This window comes from Cuculus canorus, chromosome 11 (genome assembly GCF_017976375.1).
Source record: "Cuculus canorus isolate bCucCan1 chromosome 11, bCucCan1.pri, whole genome shotgun sequence".
NCBI lineage: Eukaryota > Metazoa > Chordata > Aves > Cuculiformes > Cuculidae > Cuculus > Cuculus canorus.
The window spans coordinates 10,617,235-10,634,902 of NC_071411.1; the positions used below are offsets into that span (position 1 = coordinate 10,617,235).

The window sequence follows — 17,668 nt, forward strand, 5'->3', positions numbered from 1 at the left end:
GTTTGTGCTCACCGCTGAACGACGACTCCTTGGTCCCTCCACAACCAGGTTAAATTGTTTTGGTGCAGCTCAGCTTCTGCAGAGAGCTGGCTGGGGACCATAGGACACGTTGTGCTGGTGGCTGTGGTCCTTCCTAGGGCACAACACCTCCATATCCCACAGAACAACAGACATATTCTGCACTGACACAGCACAACCAGGTCTGCAGGAGCTCCACAGCCCTGCTTGTGGTAAGCAGGAAGATTTGCTGGCTCTTTTTGCTGAATCGTTTCTGGTAAATACAAACACAGATTTTAAAGAAGCCATTATTTCAAAATGCAGAAGTATAAACATGCCCCAAATCAATTTTGACAGGGTACACTCGGGACAAAAAATTTTTGCTTCAGTCTACGAGAATTCATTGTTGTTTCTTTTTAACCTTCTGTTAAGCTTGTGCCTCAAAGACAAAATATAAGGCAATTTCTTTGACCGAGTATGATGGTTTCTACTTTTATTATTATTACATGCCTGCTTAAACCATTTAAAACAACAAATAAATCCTTCAGGTCAATATTTTTGAGTTCATCTCTTGTGTATAGCGAAACTTATGTTTTGCTTTGCATTAAATTGGCCTTGCTAGACTAAAAATGCATTTTCAAGAATAGCTGTTTTCTTCCCTTGCAAATACAGCTATATTTAGCTCACTGGTATGCACAGAGGACCTGACATTTTTGTGTTAGAGGATCTTATTCAGAGCAAACTGCAACTATCTCCATGATCAATGGAGGTTTTGCTTTGCAATGAGGGAGATTTCCTTACCAGTCCCCGCAACTTCGGATTTTTAACTGATTTTGCAGAGAAGTCAGTTCAGCCTTACTCTCTCAGTTAAAACACTGGCTGAGTCACTAGCTCCAAAGCCATGCATTCACTCTTCTTTCAATACTCATTTGGTGCAGGATAATATAATTGTACTGCATGTAGTAAGTCACTGCTCTGTGATGCCCGTCCCACAAGCTCACTCTGACCGAATCAATAGCAAAGCTTTACTTGACTGACTCTCTCCTAGCAGGTTTGTTTTCTCCTTCCGTTTTGTTTCTGTTTATTCTAAAAGGAATAGAAGAAATATTTAGTTCTGAATGCACAAGCCAAGTACCGGCAATAAAGGATGCTCCTTCCGTGTGGGACTGACAAGGGTACTTGATTTCATGCCCTTCTGCAGGCTGCTTTCATAAGCCGTTCATATGGAATGACAAAAGTGCTTAAGGACCCATTCTTTCTGCTGAAATGGTTTGATCAAATGAAACCCTGACTCTGGCATACAAATTCAACAAGAAAATTGAGAAACATCTGCATAACTTACATTGTATTGAATAAGCCCTTCATGGTTTTCTTTTTGTTCCTGGATGAGCTTAGAATCAGCAGCCATTATTTCTTACTCAAAATAACATTATTATGTTTCTACAATACCCGTGGGGTTCAGAAACTGGTTATGATCTGCTCTCACAAAATGCTACTTCAGCTCCTAGCATTTGAGTTAAAATGTTAGCCATGATCTACAGGATTTTTCTGTAAAGATGATTAAGTCTTGTTCAAACAAAGGAGCATTAATGGGAACTGAGGTTTTCTGCAGCAAAAATCAAATGCACTATACATCGCACAGACGTGGCACAGCACACCAGCCTCCAGCCACCTGCTGTAGAAAAATCCTGTAGATGTTAGCACAGGGAATGACCTTTCAGTAGAGGCCAAAATCATCCCACCTGAACCCCTGAAATAGGACTCTCCAAAAAAAATGCATGCTAGAAAAGCATCAGTGTTGCAGGAATATATCAATATTTCTGGGAAACCACATCATCTTTGTAATGTACTTAACTTAAGCCTCACACACACAGAGGAAATTCAAAATAACCATTAAAATGCATTATCACAATTGAAACTATCTGCAAAGACATTAAAATAAACTTACCCTCCACTGTTCTGAGCAAATGAGATAGTTTTACGATTACTTCATTGTAAACTAACTTTAGAGAGCTATTTTATAATTATACAGTTACCCCTCGTTCATATATGTAACTACCTTGAAGTACCTGTGCTATTTGCACTATTCAGAAGCACTATTCACAAAGCAGGGATTTGTAAGACTGAGTTTCTTACTGTTGCTACCGTAAAAATAGAGCAAGCTTGAATAATTCCCCCACTAACACCCAACAGCAGTTGCACGGTCGATGCAACAGTTCTGCTGGAGAAATTATGTTGTCAGTGCAAGCAAGTTTGACATTGCAGAGATATCAAAATGCAAGCAAAGAGAAAAGTTTCATCAACAAAGTAATTACTTTTCTGGACTCAATGGATCTGCAATTATTTCATGTTGTATTGTCAGTTTATGCTGCAGATAAAAATTGTTACGCAACACTAACAGGGGCCTATGCAGAGATTGCTTTTCATATGTAAAACTCGCCTGGCAGTTCTACATTTTCTAAAAAAAAAATAAGGAACCAAAAAAGTACATGTCAACACTATGCATTAAACACCCACACATTTCTCCCTTTAAAAATTATGTTGCTTTTTAGCCAGAGGCAGTTAAGTATGCACTAGAAATCACAGACCAAAAAGGTACCCTCCTTCCACGCTTTCTGCTGGAATCTCTTTTCAAACAAGTTCAGTGCTTGTGTGTATTCACAGGAAGGTGACAGTTGTGTACTCAGCAAAGCTGAGCAGAGGCAGTGCGGATGGAGAGTTGTGGGCAAATGGCTCTGCCACTCTGGGGCTCAGAAGAGGTAATACGACAAGGCACGAAAAATACTCCAAAGTGTGCTGTCCCAGGCAATCTGAGATTTTTTTAATATATCTTGTGGCTCTTTGTTAACCGGGCAAAATCAAAATACAGAAGGCTGAGGAGAAGGTTTTGACTCCCACTTTGATGACTCAGTGCAGCAGCCTAGCTGTTCTATGCTGCACCAGCAGTGTGGAAGGATGGTTCTCCTTCAAAGGCCAATGAAAAATTATTAATTTATTATTTTGTACCAGAATATCCCCTTTCTTCTCCCAGGATAGGGCCTGCAGCAGCATGCCCTGCTCTGAGATGTTCTCAGAGACCTGCAGTTTCTTTGCAAGAGGAGGATATTTTCAGTTATACATTTGTGGTCTGCTTAAGTGGTCCAGAGAGGGAGACCACAGACCACAGCAGGAAGCACGGCAGCCCTGTCGCACTGTGTCCTGGTCACAGAACCAGTGACTCTAACCAGATTTGGGTGGAGGTATTTTCCCCTTTATACTGCATGCTTGTTTCTGGGTTCCATTTATTTTCCCATCTTCCAAATAAGATTTTTTTCTCTCTCCTCAACACAGAAGGGAATGGAAAAGGCTAGAATTATCACAGCAAAGAGATCCCTCACTTTCTCCATCGCACATCAAAGCAGCATGCTTCCAGGCTTCAAAGAGTCCCTTGGAGACTGCAGAACTACCGCAGGCTTGCTAAGTTAAAGTAATTTCTGCTTAAATGAATACATCTCTGTTATGAGACAGCTACATACAAATTTAAATGTAGTATTATTACTCCATTATGAAGATACCTGGTTTCATAATTGAAAATTTCACAAAATGAATTGATTGTTAATTATATTTTAGCTTTCACCTATATATTTCTGTAAGGCTATTACTGTATAAGCATGAACACAATGACTGCTCAGCTTATACCTGGCTAACGGTTGGTGGCATCCCTTCATTGGAAATGTACACCCTCCTCCTTAGGTAATTATGTGGAACATGATTGTGGCCTTGGGCTCTGCCAGCTCAGTGTTTTCAATTAGATTTTACTACAAAAGTACATATTAACATTAAAGGAGCATTACAATGCACCAAATGTGATAAAGCAGATCAATGTTAGATGTACCTTATGCTTCTGTTGTTTCAAGAATCATAATCACCATTAATTTATGGTCTTCTGAGAGGGATCTAATTACTCTAATCATCTCTTATTTCACCCAGAGTATGCACTTTTCCCTGTTACCTCGCTTTAAACACCTGCCTTGACAATATAGAAAACACAGACCTGCAGTTTTAGCAATCCTACAGCCTTTTACAGGCTTGGTTGAACTTCAAAGGTGTTGAACATAGTCAGATGCACTGAATGGGAGATCTCCCAGACAAGATCAAGCGCCCACAGAAATCCCTTTCCTAGAAGAGTTCTGACTTGGGAATACAATGCAGCATTGTGGGTAATATATTTATCACCAAAACTTGTTCATATTTCCAGTCACTAAAGATGTCAGCTCTCACATCTTGGCCAAAGCCTGGGTGATTATTTTCTGCCCAGTTTGAATCGCCCAATCTTCCCCACTCAACGATGCTGTTATTAATGTGGTTAATTCAATCCTAGAGGGCCCTCGGCATAACCCAGTGATGAAAACAGCCTGAGAACAGATACAGAATTATACACACCCACCTATCTTAAACTATATTTCTGAGTGCTGCTAAAATAGCTACGTATCGGCTGATACAAAGCTTCTAACTCAGTTTTTAAATCCATCCACCTAAAACATTTTATGTTTCTTCTCCACACAAGGAACTGTTATTATTGTATTCACTTCTGAAACACTCCAATCTTTGCCTGGCTGAACATTATATAAATTAGTGGTGGATAAAAATCCAGAATCATTATATAGTTCCAGAAATAAGTAAAAATTCAAGCTTTAAAAATATACTTAAATATACAAAGATATTTTCCCACCATTCATTGTTTTCTACCCAGCGCAGAAATGCAATTACCAGAAATTTCATGGCAACACATACTAATATATCATTTTAGTCTCACTTCAGAGAGTAGCGAAACTTCAGGAAATACTTAATATTTTACAACAGTGACTCAAAGTGCTTTTGAAATAGCGAGTGTCAAATCCCAGGCCCCTGGAGTACCAGCACAGAGAGCCAGCCAGCAGCGGGCCCTGAAGGGAGCAGCACGTTCCCCTGCAGGGTGGGACAGGCTGACACATCAGGGCATGGGCAGCTGTGCAGAAAGACAGAGCCACACTCTCTTCATTCTCTGTGCACAACTCTCCCGTACCAAGCAGGAAGGTATGTTTAAAGCTTGAGATGAGGCAATGAAATTATAAAACGTCCTGTCATTTCTAGACATGTTGCCTCAGGCACATCCTGCATAGCCACCAAGTAAAATAACTTCCATTTTTCTTAAAAATACAACCATTACCCAGAGGTAAATCTACCTTCCGTCACACATCTCCTTGTGAACCTCGGAGCCTTCACCTGATCCATCTCCCCCTAATGAGAGTCACGCTTGTCCTCCGCAGGAGCGGGTACAACATCATGGCATAGAAACCTCTGGATCACCAACCCAAGCAGTGAACACTCAATCATCTCCCAGCCTTAAGTGCAGAGGGGAGAGCAGGGCACCGGCAGTATCAATCTCCCAGCCTTTTTGGCATCAACCAGTCAAACAACTTTTTCTATTTAAGCTTTAATTCGAGTTCTCTTTGTGAGCCCTAAGCCGTTTCCCCATCACGTCAAACAGAAATGACAAATTACCACGCTCCCCTCCTCTATACCGCAGGGTATAGTACATCCAGAAATCCCAGGTTTCCAAGTTTAGGTCATCATTTTGCTTTTTTTTAATGTCTCTCTTTTTTTTTATTATTGTTCTTTTCTCTTTTTCCTTGCAGCAACCTACTAAGCAGGGGAGAGATGAGGGTAGGTATACCTGATGAGGCCATCTAAACCCCAAAGTGATTAGTAAACACTGTGAAGCCATCTAGTCAGCACTACTATATTTTTCCTGAGCTGTGCTACCCTATGGAATTCTTAAAAGCAGCCACTACAGTCTATAAGCCAGTTCTTCTCACTAAATGGTGAGTCTGTGAGTATCTGTTTGCTTAGGGACAAAGTATATGGCAAAATATCAACAACTTCAGAACTCCAAATGACTGTAGGACTTACTGCTTTTAAGAATATGTATGTAAATACTGATTATTTTTTTTTTGAGGGCTAAATCATTGGTAGCAGTAACACGTTACAAACCTTTTGTGCTATTTTTTGACTAGTAACAATCTCCCTTTTCACTTGAAAGACAAAGCAAATGTAGAAGATAAAATAAATCTGACTAAAAACTTCACAGAGTAGTTATATGTTTAGAAGATTTTTGATTATTTCTACAGAAATTAACTTTGAAACTCCACAGACACTTAAATGGATTCACTAGGTTTTTATATGTTTTTACAGCAGTGTTTTTATATATCTTGATAAAAATACAGATGATCAGAGTAATTCTTGTAATAAAGATTATCACCGAAAAAAAAATCCACTGGTTATTTAATTTCTAGATTTCAAAGAACAATTAATTTTCTCTCAATTAAAATGAAACATTATGCACTCATTCTGAATAGTCCAATACTGCACAGAAGTGGACTTCAGTGTATACTCTTCTCTTGGAGAATCTTCAGACCTTACAGCTCCAGCCTGGAGGGCTCTAATTGAAATCAAGTAAAGCTGCTTTTCACTTTAGGCTTGTCTTGGGACAAGTCTAATGTCAGATCACTGTATCCCATAGTTTTCTCAGAGATACGGTCTTGAGGCTGGATAAAATTGAGAACCTCAGCATTTGAACATGCAGACCCCCAAGATAATGGAGTGATGGGTGAATCACAAAAATATCAATGAGAGAAATTAGTCCTCGTGGTTAATGTTTTGTTTTGTTTTTTTTTTTTTTTATTCAGGTACTATTATTAGAATGTTTAAATGAAAGCTGCAATTTATGACTGTTCCTGTATGAACCCAAATTAAGGGTAGATTCGAAGTCACACTGCCTGTGAGCCTCAAAGCCCGATTTTCTCAATCTTCCAACTGCATAAAACTGCAAAAAATGTTGCATTAAAATCCTTATAACTCCAAAATCCACATACGTAGAGTTGCTATAGCAACTGTCATCTCAGGCCTTCCCAAGGGAGAAAATAAATGTGTGTCCTACCTGGTTAATCGGTATTTGTGTTACAGAGAATTGAAGGGTAACTCAGTTTCACCAAAAAATAGAACATACACTGAAGTGCTACCATGTTAATGTGACATTATTTAATCTGAATAAGAATCTACCTTGCATGTGCCTTCAAATTATAGTATTTGTGTAACACTCAACACAATAAGCAAAAATATTGCTGCCAAATATATCTGACTTACCATGCTTATTGATTTGAATAAAATTGGCATCAAAATAATAGAGAAACAGGAAGGAAGGTGGAAGAGTAGGTGGAATTAAGGACTTCTTAATTTCATAGTGGTGGTGTTACAATAAAAAAATCCCCACAGCCAAGAGCTTATGCAATCTGGATGTAAAAGTAAGCTGTTGGAAAACAAAGATTGCATGGTCAGCCTTTCCTCATTTTGCCTCATTCCAGGATGAATAAAGCTCTCAAGCAGGAAGACCATACAGGCTGAGATACCATCATCACTCACTCAGAGTGACAATTATAACTTTTTTTAACTTGAAAAAAGTCCTAAAAATACTTGAAGAAAAACATCCTATTTGGAGAATATATTCAGGAGGATGTTGACAGTTATTACTAGCTTGTAGACATATCCAGAAATATATTACTTTAATCTTAGCAATTACTAAATAAAAGTAATCACAGCTACAAGGCAATAAAATCTTTGTGAAACATAAAAATATAATGATGACATATCCCTCTATATTAGTCCAATGACATAATTTGAGAAAATAAGATCTTAGGGGAATACTCAACATACACAACTACGTCTGTACATAGTTAAAGAGTACAGATACGGACTTCAAACCTGCAGAGACAATGATTTCTTTTAATCTGATGGTTATAGCTCTGGCGCATTTCCAAATTGCATTCCTCCTTCAAAATCTGAAGAGCACGCTCACAGTAAGCCATATATCTGTACATACTAATAAGGGATGCTGTCAGTCTTAGTAAAATGCCAAGCACGCTTGTACAGTAATGCAAAGCAGCACTAGGTTTTGGGCAAGTGAAGTACCCAAGTGGATTCTGGCATGTCTGCTATGAAAAGCAGATTGATGTTCAGGTTTGCCATTAAAGGTATCTAATTTTTCAGTATTACATTCTAGGGATTCAGGAAATTTAATTTGAAGAACAGTGAGTGTGTATATATATGGTAATACTAAATAACTGTAGGAGAAGAAAATAGCTTATGATCTCATAATATAAAGGAAGAATACAGTGGAAAGAAAAAAACCCCACCCTAACCAAGGCTGCTTAACACAAACCCACAGGCAATTCCTTCTGCTCTATTCATCTGCATACACCACCAACAATATACTCAAATTCAACATTCCATGGTCCTCTAATGCATCCTTCCTATGCAATTTTTTTAAAGACATTATTTCCAAAACTTACTTTAAATTTGTTATGTGCTTTTTACCTCAGTTACCTTCTTAGGAGATTCTCCTGCAAACAAGGAGAGGCATGAAACACTTCTGGGAAGTCTCCTACGCTCCCAGACTGTGAAGAAGCTCTGCTGCCTGTCTTTGCCACTTGCCACCAAGTGCCAGCGAGCAGGAAGGCTGGGGCTGGGGACACACTGCCAAACAGCCTGCCTTACGGACCAAGCTGCTTCCCGTTGGCTCCATCAGAGGATGGTAAAGGCAAGTTTCTGTCTGTTCTGCTGTGGAAGGCACTGATTGAGAATGCCTGGAAGGCATACTTCTATCCATCTGTCTCAGCCATGTTTTGATATTCACTTAATCATAAATACAACTGTATTACACTAAAAAGGTTAAAAAAATGTAGTAAGTGTTGAAAAGTATTGTTTTTCTTAACAATAAATTGACTTTTATACACAGTATGGTAGGTTGACTCTGGATGGATGCTGGGTGCCCATCGAAGCTGCTCTGTCACTCCCCTCCTCAGCTGGATGGGGGAGAGAAAATATAATGAAATGCTCATGGGTTGAGATAAGGGTGGGGATAAATCACTCACCAATTACTGTCATGGGCAAAACAAACTTGACTCGGGAAAAAAATAATTTAATTTATTACCAATCAAATCAGCGTTGGATAATGAAAAATAAAATTAAAAACTTAAAATACCTTCTCTCACCCCTCCCTTCTTCCCAGGCTTAATTTTTTTCTCAATTTTCTCTACCTCCTGCCTCCTAAGCAGTGCAGGGGGTCAGGGAATGTGGTTGCAGTCAGTTCATCACACATTGTCTATGTCACTCTTTCCTCCTCAGGGAGCAGAAGTCCTTACACTCTTCCCCTGTTCCAGCGTTGGGTCTCTCCCATGAGAGACAATCCTCCACAAACTTCTCCAACGTTGAGTCCTTCCCATGGGTTGCAGTTCTTCATGAACTATTCCAGAGTAAGGCCCTTCTACAGGGTGCAATCCTTCAGGAACAGACTGCTCCATCGTGAGTCCTCTGCAGGGAGACAAATCCTGCCAGCAAACCTCCTCTCTCCATGGGTCTACAGGTCCTGCCAGGAGCCTTATCCAGCACAGGCTTCCCATGGAGTCCCAGCCTTCTTTGGGCATCTACCTGCTCCACCATGGACCTCCACGAGCTGCAGGGGGACAGCCTGCGTCACCATAGTCTGCACCACAGACTGTGGTAGAATCTGCTCTGGCACATGAAGAACCTCCTCTCCTTCTTCTTCACTTACCTTGGGGTCTGCAAACTTGTTTCTCTTACATATTCTCACTCCTTTTTTCTGCTGCAATTGCTCCTGCACATTTTTTTCCCTGCTTCTTAACTACACTATCCCAGAGGCGCTACCACCATCACTGATGGGCTCAGGCTTGGCCAGCGATGGGTCTGTCTGGGAGACAGCTGGTATTGGCTCTACTGGACACAGGGGAAGCTTCTAGCAGCTTTTCACAGAAGCCACCCCTGTAGCCCCCCTGTTGCCTAAACCTTGCCATGCAAACCCAAGACATACAAAAAAAAGCAAACCAGTGTTTTAAAAATGCTATGTATCACATTGATTTAACTACGGATGTTATCCCCCTTCACTTTGCTTTTATCATGAAAGTATTGTCTCTGGAAATCTGCAATGGTGTAAGTTTAAAAAAATATTTACATTACAAGAGAAACATAATAAACCCCCAAATTATTACTGTCACCTATGAATTGATGTTTCCAAGACGCATTAGAACATATCACATGCTCTGTCACGCTGCATACAACAAGACGTATAAAAAGAATTGGGTTTTTTTAAAAAAGGACTTTGTGAAACCAGGTTAATCTCAAATACATCTCCTGTAACACTGCCCAAGCAGCAATGTGCTGCCAGGAAACAGCATTCCCGTGGAAGGAACAAACACAATGTCCCTGTGACAGTGAGCCGCAGCATCCCCAAGCAGCAGCGCAAGCCCAGGGTCCCAAGTGCCGCACAAAGAGCAGCACAGCAGAGCTCTCCATGCTGCATGCAGGGATAGGTCAGTGGGACTTGACCCCAAACCGCTGACCCCCAGCAATTCCTTAAGGCAGTGCCTTGCCTCTGGAAATGAGTTAAAATCAGAAACAGATAATTGAAAAAAAATCCCAAAACTGATTAGCAACCAACAGGCTGCAGGTACTAATTAATCTCCAGTGCAGCATTGTACAGGGCAGAGTGCATGGCACGTTTTCACGCAGAATGCATTCCCATACCACTTGCATCCCTTCCCATCCTTTCACTTTTGTACTATGAAATTTTGACTCAATTTGGCTTATTGATTTAGCTGTGCTTTGCCTGACCTTACAGAGGGATCTATGCTCTTTTCAAGTGCCACTTTGTATTGACTCTGCTGTGGAGCTATGACTCCTATAATTGGTTTAACAGCTCTTTGAGGCCACTTTGTTTCTGATAAGATACCCACACATCTGCAGAGAATTTAAAATAAGTTTTGTTGTCAAAAACAATTACATTAGGAGTATAAAAGCAGTGTTTCGTCCCTATAGTTCCTCTCCAAATTTGCGGGTTAACAGTCAGCAACACCAAAGCAGAAGCTGGGCAGCAAGCAGGGATGGACACCACCCCCTGTCCTCAACCCCAAAAACCCACCAGCCCTTCAGTTGACAATGGTTTTCATAGAGTCATAGAATGGTTTGTGTTGGAAACAACCTTAAAGACCATCCAGTTCCAAGCCCCCTGCCATGGAGAGGGACACCTCCCGCTAGATCATGTTGATCAAGGCCTCCTTCAGCCTGGTCTTGAACATCTTCAGAAGTGGAGCATCCACAACTTCTTCCACAGCCTATTAAGATCATTATGAGCTGCTCAGAGTTGAATAGTAAGATCTGCCCTCTTCTCTGTAAGGACTCCTTTCTATATTTAGTGGCTTTCTACGAAATACATACTCGAGGAAGGATCTTTCTGAGCAAAGACATGGCATAATTGCAGTCCCCAGTACTGTGTCCTAGTCCTCAAAGAAAGGCTACACTAGCATTTTAGAATATACCATAACAGTTACAGGAAAATACACACACACACCCCCCCATACACAGGCCCCAAAACTTAGGCAGTGATTCACACGTGTGGAGGAACAGCTATGTGACCATGGCATCAAAGCTACAGAAATTCAAAGTAGGATGAAGCTCAGCAAGGACAACCATAGTCCGCACCTGTTAGGAAAGAAAATGCTGCACTACCAAACTAAACCAGTAAATTATAGCTGACTGTCTGTTTTCTGAATTTTTAGAGAGCAAACAAAGAAACTGTCTGAGTAAATACAAGCTGTAACAAGGTCAAAAATCTGCTTTTTCCCAGTACCACTTCCAATACATTGAATGTTTTATTTCCATCCTGTAGTGCAAACTCTGATGTCTAGCTTTTCTCAAACCAAACCATGTTTCTCCAGTCTGTTGCAAATGCTACTGCTTGAATTGTTTGCCTTTTATGAATTACTTGCAGCATACTTCTAGTTCTTTTGTTGTTGTTGTTGTTTTCTACACTGAACAAGGTAGGTATTTTCAATATGTTTTCTACCAAACAACATTATGCTTGTATATATTGATAAAATAAAATAAATCCATACAATGAAAACAACAATATTACATAACACCATTTCTCAGTTTAAAAGATTGTGTTGCATGAGATTTTCAGCAGGTGCAATTTCCATTTCAGCAAAGACCTCTATGGCTAAGCTTAAACACAATATTTTCCAGGGAAAAATATCTGACAGGAAATCACTACCAATCACAAAAATGTACAAAGCCCTCACCCCCATTCAAAAAACCAGGGAGACAGAAAAGAAAAGAAAACAAAGCACTGAAACTACTGCAGCTTGATCTCTATGCAGAGCAAAAGGGGAGAAAAGCCCCAACAGCAAAGCCATAGGTACAGCACTCAGATTTGGCTCAATGTACCGGTCAAATGTGCTACAGCCAATGTCCGAATCCAATAGATTGGAGGAGCCAGATGGACCACCTATAGGGACAACACATAAGTGCATTCATGTGTGCCCCCAGTGCTGCTATGATCACATAGGGCAGTTTGTTGGGCAAAACACGGAGTTGAGGTTGTGGCAGCCGACAGATACTGAAGCATCCCCAGTGCCCCCAGCCACGGCTGCCCAGGGGCTGTAGCAAACAGAAGCAGCCAGTGCCACCAGCTTTGTGCAGTGACACGGGATGCTCCCCTTGGCTGGAGCACCGCAAAGTGAAGGGCTGTTTACGTTGCCCAGTACCCTCTTCTGGGCTCTGTGTGAAATTGAGTTAATCATCACGTCTTTTACTGTCCCACATGAATTTCTACAAGAAACTTCTGCTTTCAAAGAAGAACTGGAAAATTCAGCTCTGTGACTACATAGAAACCTAAAGCTTTTGCTACTAAATATTTTTCAATGCTGGCAGCAGCTTTTGAAATTCTTTGGGTCTTTCTATCAGATGGTTAAATCTGTGCAGACAACAATTTAAAGTGCTTCATCTTGGTCACCTGCAGGACAAAAGCATTCCCAGGCAGCAGCACAAAAGCTGTGCTGTACTGCCTGCATCAGACCAAAGTAACAAATGGGCCCAACTGTGTTTAAAGCCGCTTATGCTGTTTCTTATCTGTCCCTCGACAGGGAGAGCAGAGGTGTTTGAAGCATTTGTAAGACTTGGCAGACTTCCTTTCCAGTTGAAATTAATTCCCTTCAGGGATTCAATGGCTGTTCGTAAAGCCCATTGCAGTGGTAAGATGATACATGAAAACCTCCATAACCTCTGCTTCCTCCTGGGTGATCCCCACTTCCATGGGCAAACTGAGGCTAAAAAAAAAATTCAAATCTCTGTACAATGAAGCTCTTTAATTGCAAAGACCAAAGCTCTGATGCAGGCACCTTCCTATGGAAGCGACTAGTAGCCAAAGCACGGACCTGCCCAAGCAACACTACAGTCTTCCTGGGATTTTACTTCATTATCCCATAAGCTTAACAACTGCAAAACTGGAAATTATATCCTTGGCGCAAAATGAGATGTGTTAGCCAGGATCAGAAATTTGCTCACTAACTTAAAAGATGCAATAATTTTATTCACAGCAGTGATCTTGCCCAAGTCTTGCATTAAAGAACAAGTATTAAATGGAGATTGAGGGAGGGAAAAGCAGCAAGAGGCCAAAGCTCCTTCCTGCATGGGGAAGTTTAAGTTCAGTAAGTGGTAATAACTGACAGCATTCTACTTAAAGCCACACAAGATCCATGAGAGGTAAGTGATGCCTGGATTCAGCTGGAGTACGCTGCAGGTAAGGATACACGGCACTAGTTTGCTCTGGACTGGGGAAGTAGATAGGGTTAGGGTTGGGGAGAGTAAAACAGCCTGACAGCAGGTCAGGAGAGCCTAATATTTTCATTTCTGCCTGAAGACTAGGGTTGTAGGTATTTGCCAAATCACTCTGAAATTACAGCTATCTCCAAATGAAATTCAGAGAGAAATAAAACTAGATCTCTATCACCCAGAATTAGCTGGAGCCACCTGGGCAGCAACAGGAATGTGCAAAAGGGGCCCAACACACAGGATCCAACTGAAGTTGACATGCTTAGTCACTCAGAGTTCGGTTTAGCCCTACACATTATAACAGGTCAACTTTTCAGCTCTTGAATTCCATTCACTCAAAATTCACTGAGCAATTAAGGTTCTCCCTTTTTCAGTACTTTAAGAGCAAATCTAAAAAGGTTTTTTCTTGACCATAGAACTTCCAAAATTATTTTGGAAAATAAATCATACCATCCTCTGGCTGTTTACTGCCTTCTTTCTCCAAGGCCACCATCCCCAACAATAAAAACAATGGGAAGAAGAAAGTTACTTTCTCCTTATTCCTTTTTTAAGGCAAAAGAGAGGCCGTAATATTTGTACCTAAACTACCACAGCATCACTTGGAATACGCTGGGCTGGGATACCAGCTAGCTGATGGTCCCAGCAGAACTGATTCAATATATTTAGATAGAGTATTTTAAATCTCATTGCTGTTGGCAGTAAAGCAGAAAGTGACCAATTTTTGGATCTCTTCATACGCCTGTCTGCTCCGATTGCCAGGGTGTATTTCCCTACACTGCCCAGCTCCCTTCCTCAGTTGCCAGTGTCTGAGCAGCTGTGAGTATGGGATGGAAATGACATGCATTTGAACCCTGTGACATGCTGCAGACTCCTCTCTGAAGGATTTGAAGCCTCTCAAAGCTACCAGGAATCTTTTAATTAAGTCTGAAGGCCCTTTGCAATAATTCACTTTCATAACAATCCAAATAGTGGATTAGATCCTAATTTTCAGATGCTTTTTCTTAAGTCACTTAAGGGTAACATTTTGGACTGGTTTTGGGTGAATGAACTCCATGGGTTTAATTGGACCTCACTTTTGAAGAGAAGCAACCTGGCATTCACTCCAGTGTTCTGCCATAAGCTATAGGGTAAGTCTACCCTGCCTAGTTGAAGAATAACCAATACAGATAGCAGTGTCAGTCTAGTCCCAGCAGCTGGAGCTCAGGACAAACTACTTACCCTGCAGTGTAAATGTGTCCTAAGGCTGCTATTTCATGAAGCACATCACTCATCAGCCTCCACACTGCCCTTGATGCTGAGCTCCAGAAGTGCCAGAGTCTACTTGACTATTTTTTGAAAGTTTTTTTTGCTTACATCTTGTATTCAAAATGATTTAGTTAAAAGATGCCTCTTTCTAGACAATATGACAGTCAATTCCCACTTATCCTACCGAAAAGGTACACTTGAAATGGATACAACAATAAAACCAACGGCTAATATTATTGCTATTGATCATTTGCCAGTTTAGCAAATGAATAGCCCACCCGCTAAACAGGGAAGGAAAATAGTGCTATACATTCCAAGTCTCAGTAACGAGCTAACTAAATAGCTCATTTTAAAAATCTATGTAAAGCTGAACATCAATACGCAATTTGTAACTGTGGTGAATCCTGATGCATCATGTGCACATTTGTCTGTTTTCACCTACCTTTTCGGCTGACTGGGCAGTGCCAAAAAATATTGGAATGAAGGCAAGCCATACTATACAGGTAGTGTACATTGTGAATCCAATGGGTTTAGCTTCATTAAAATTCTCTGGGACACCCCGAGTCTTGATGGCATACACAGTACATGTAACCATTAGAAGAATGCTATAACCCAAGGAACAAATGATTTGTAGATCCGTAATGTCACATTTGAGAACTCCTCTGGCTTGATCAGGGTTCATAGTTTTCTGCTCATCATAATCTATGATGATGTTAGGTGGGTCAACTGCAAACCAAATAAAGACACCTAGAAGCTGAACAGATATCAAACTTGATGTGATCGCCAGCTGTGATGTGGGGCTTATAAGCCTAGGTGCTGTCACTGACTTTTTGCCCTGTTCAAATATGCGGTAGATACGGTTTGTTTTAGTTAACAGGGCTGCATAGCTGATGCACATCCCCAAGCCCAAGAAGATACGCCGGAAGGAGCACACAGCAACATTTGGTTTGGCAATCATCAGAAATGTGATTATGTAGCACAGAAATATCCCTGTTAACAGGACATAGCTGAGTTCCCTCCCAGAAGCCCTCACAATGGGAGTGTCGTTATATCTGATGAACGTTGCCATGACAAAAATGGTGGCGATAATTCCCAGCATAGCCAAAAAAACGGGTATCACAGCCCAGGGCGAGTGCCACTCCAGCTTCACGATGGGTATCGAACGGCATCCTGTTCGGTTCTCGTTGGGCCGTTCATTGTATGAGCAGAGCAGACAAGTCACTTCGTCAGCCTGGTATTGATAGCCATCACAGAGCTCGCAGTGCCAGCAGCACGGCATCCCCTTCACCATCTTCTTCCTCTCTCCTGGCTTGCAAGGCAGGCTACAGACTGAGGATGGGACTTCACGCACTCCTTTGCCCCACTGCATTTCATCGATCTACAAGACACGTGAAATAGAAGAAGGCTAGTTATTTAGACCTTATTCTTAGACAGTGTGTGGAGAGGAACCAAGGGGGAACCCACATCAGAGAAAAAAAATCAATGGATAAACTTCATATGTGGTAAACTCTGCTTTTCCAGGAATTGCACATGCGAGTGTCTTCACACAGGACTCTAATGTATGACTGTATTTACAACCTTAATTTTTCATTTTTATTAATAATAAATTCTGGTAGAATGACACACAACATCAGATAAAACAGTGAAGAGTAAACCTCCTCCTTGTTCTATGAAAACCAGCAAGAACACTGCAATGGCTTGAGGAAGGCAGCAGTTATATTCACAAAATTGTTTTCCACGCATTTAGGGCTTGAGGCTTCTTACTGAGACTAGAACAAGAGATTCCCGTTCTTAGAACTGCTACTGATTTTAAATGAGGTGGAAATACGTCTTATATATGGCATGGAATCAGTGAGAACATGGCAGGATCTGCAATGTGAGCCATGTAAAAAAATATGAAGGATGAAGAAAATAGTCACCAATGAAAAATGCAATAATTGGATAATATTTCATTTCAAAGTCACATTCTGCTTTTGAAATACCATATACGCTTCTGGGAATGCAAATTATAGATGTTTATATTAAATAAATGGGAAGTCTTACTTGTTCTGCAGTCTCAAGAATCCTAAACTCCAAAGTACGCGCGCAAAGGCTCCCAAGTACTGCAGAAAATCAGACTCATAAATCATTCCAAAATCATCTAGACTAAAGCCATTAACCAATTTCCAAGAATAAGAGAGGTTTAGCATTAGAGTCCCCCAAAGAGTCCAGATAAGAATCACTAGGAAGGTCATGACATTCCCTGAACCAATTAATTGCACCACTCAGCAGCCCACTGCCCAGCAAAATTTCACTGACTCCATGAGTGAGAGTGTGTTTGTGTACTTAAATGCTTACAAACTTCACTATTTTCCTTATAAGCAAAAAATTCTAAGATTACTTTCTTGAATCTGCTGCCTTGATTATTAATGCATACAGGAAGACTAGGGTGTGCAAGTCTTAAATTGAAGGATTAAGTTGCACTTTCCTAATTTAATTCAAAATAGATCCTGTATCATCTTCATTTCATACACTTGAAAAAAAAAAAACCCTGAAGTCACACACTGCTCAGATACTACACTACCAAGAGCCTCTGCTGTGAATGTTGTAAAAATAATCCTTCAATAACAGATATTCTAGAGGTCTGCCACTGCTTGAGAAACTTCATTAACCTTCAACATTCAGAACTTATTCAGAAAAAAAAAAAGGTCTATAAACTCTTCTTCCATACTGTGCTGAACTGAAT

The 17,668-nt window shown here is 40.7% G+C and overlaps 1 protein-coding gene across 3 annotated transcripts in view; it reads right to left on the minus strand.

Annotated features, from left to right (window-relative positions):
* Positions 1–17,668, minus strand: part of GRM7 (glutamate metabotropic receptor 7) — a 303,115-nt gene that overhangs the window by 57,345 nt on the left and 228,102 nt on the right. For 2 of the 3 annotated variants that reach the window (XM_009565813.2, XM_054076664.1), the window contains exon 8: positions 15,386–16,321. The exons of the other annotated variant lie outside the window; for it this stretch is intronic. In XM_009565813.2, coding sequence (XP_009564108.2) covers positions 15,386–16,321 — 936 coding nt within the window. The remainder of the gene's footprint in view (positions 1–15,385; positions 16,322–17,668) is intronic. 3 annotated transcript variants of the gene reach the window in all.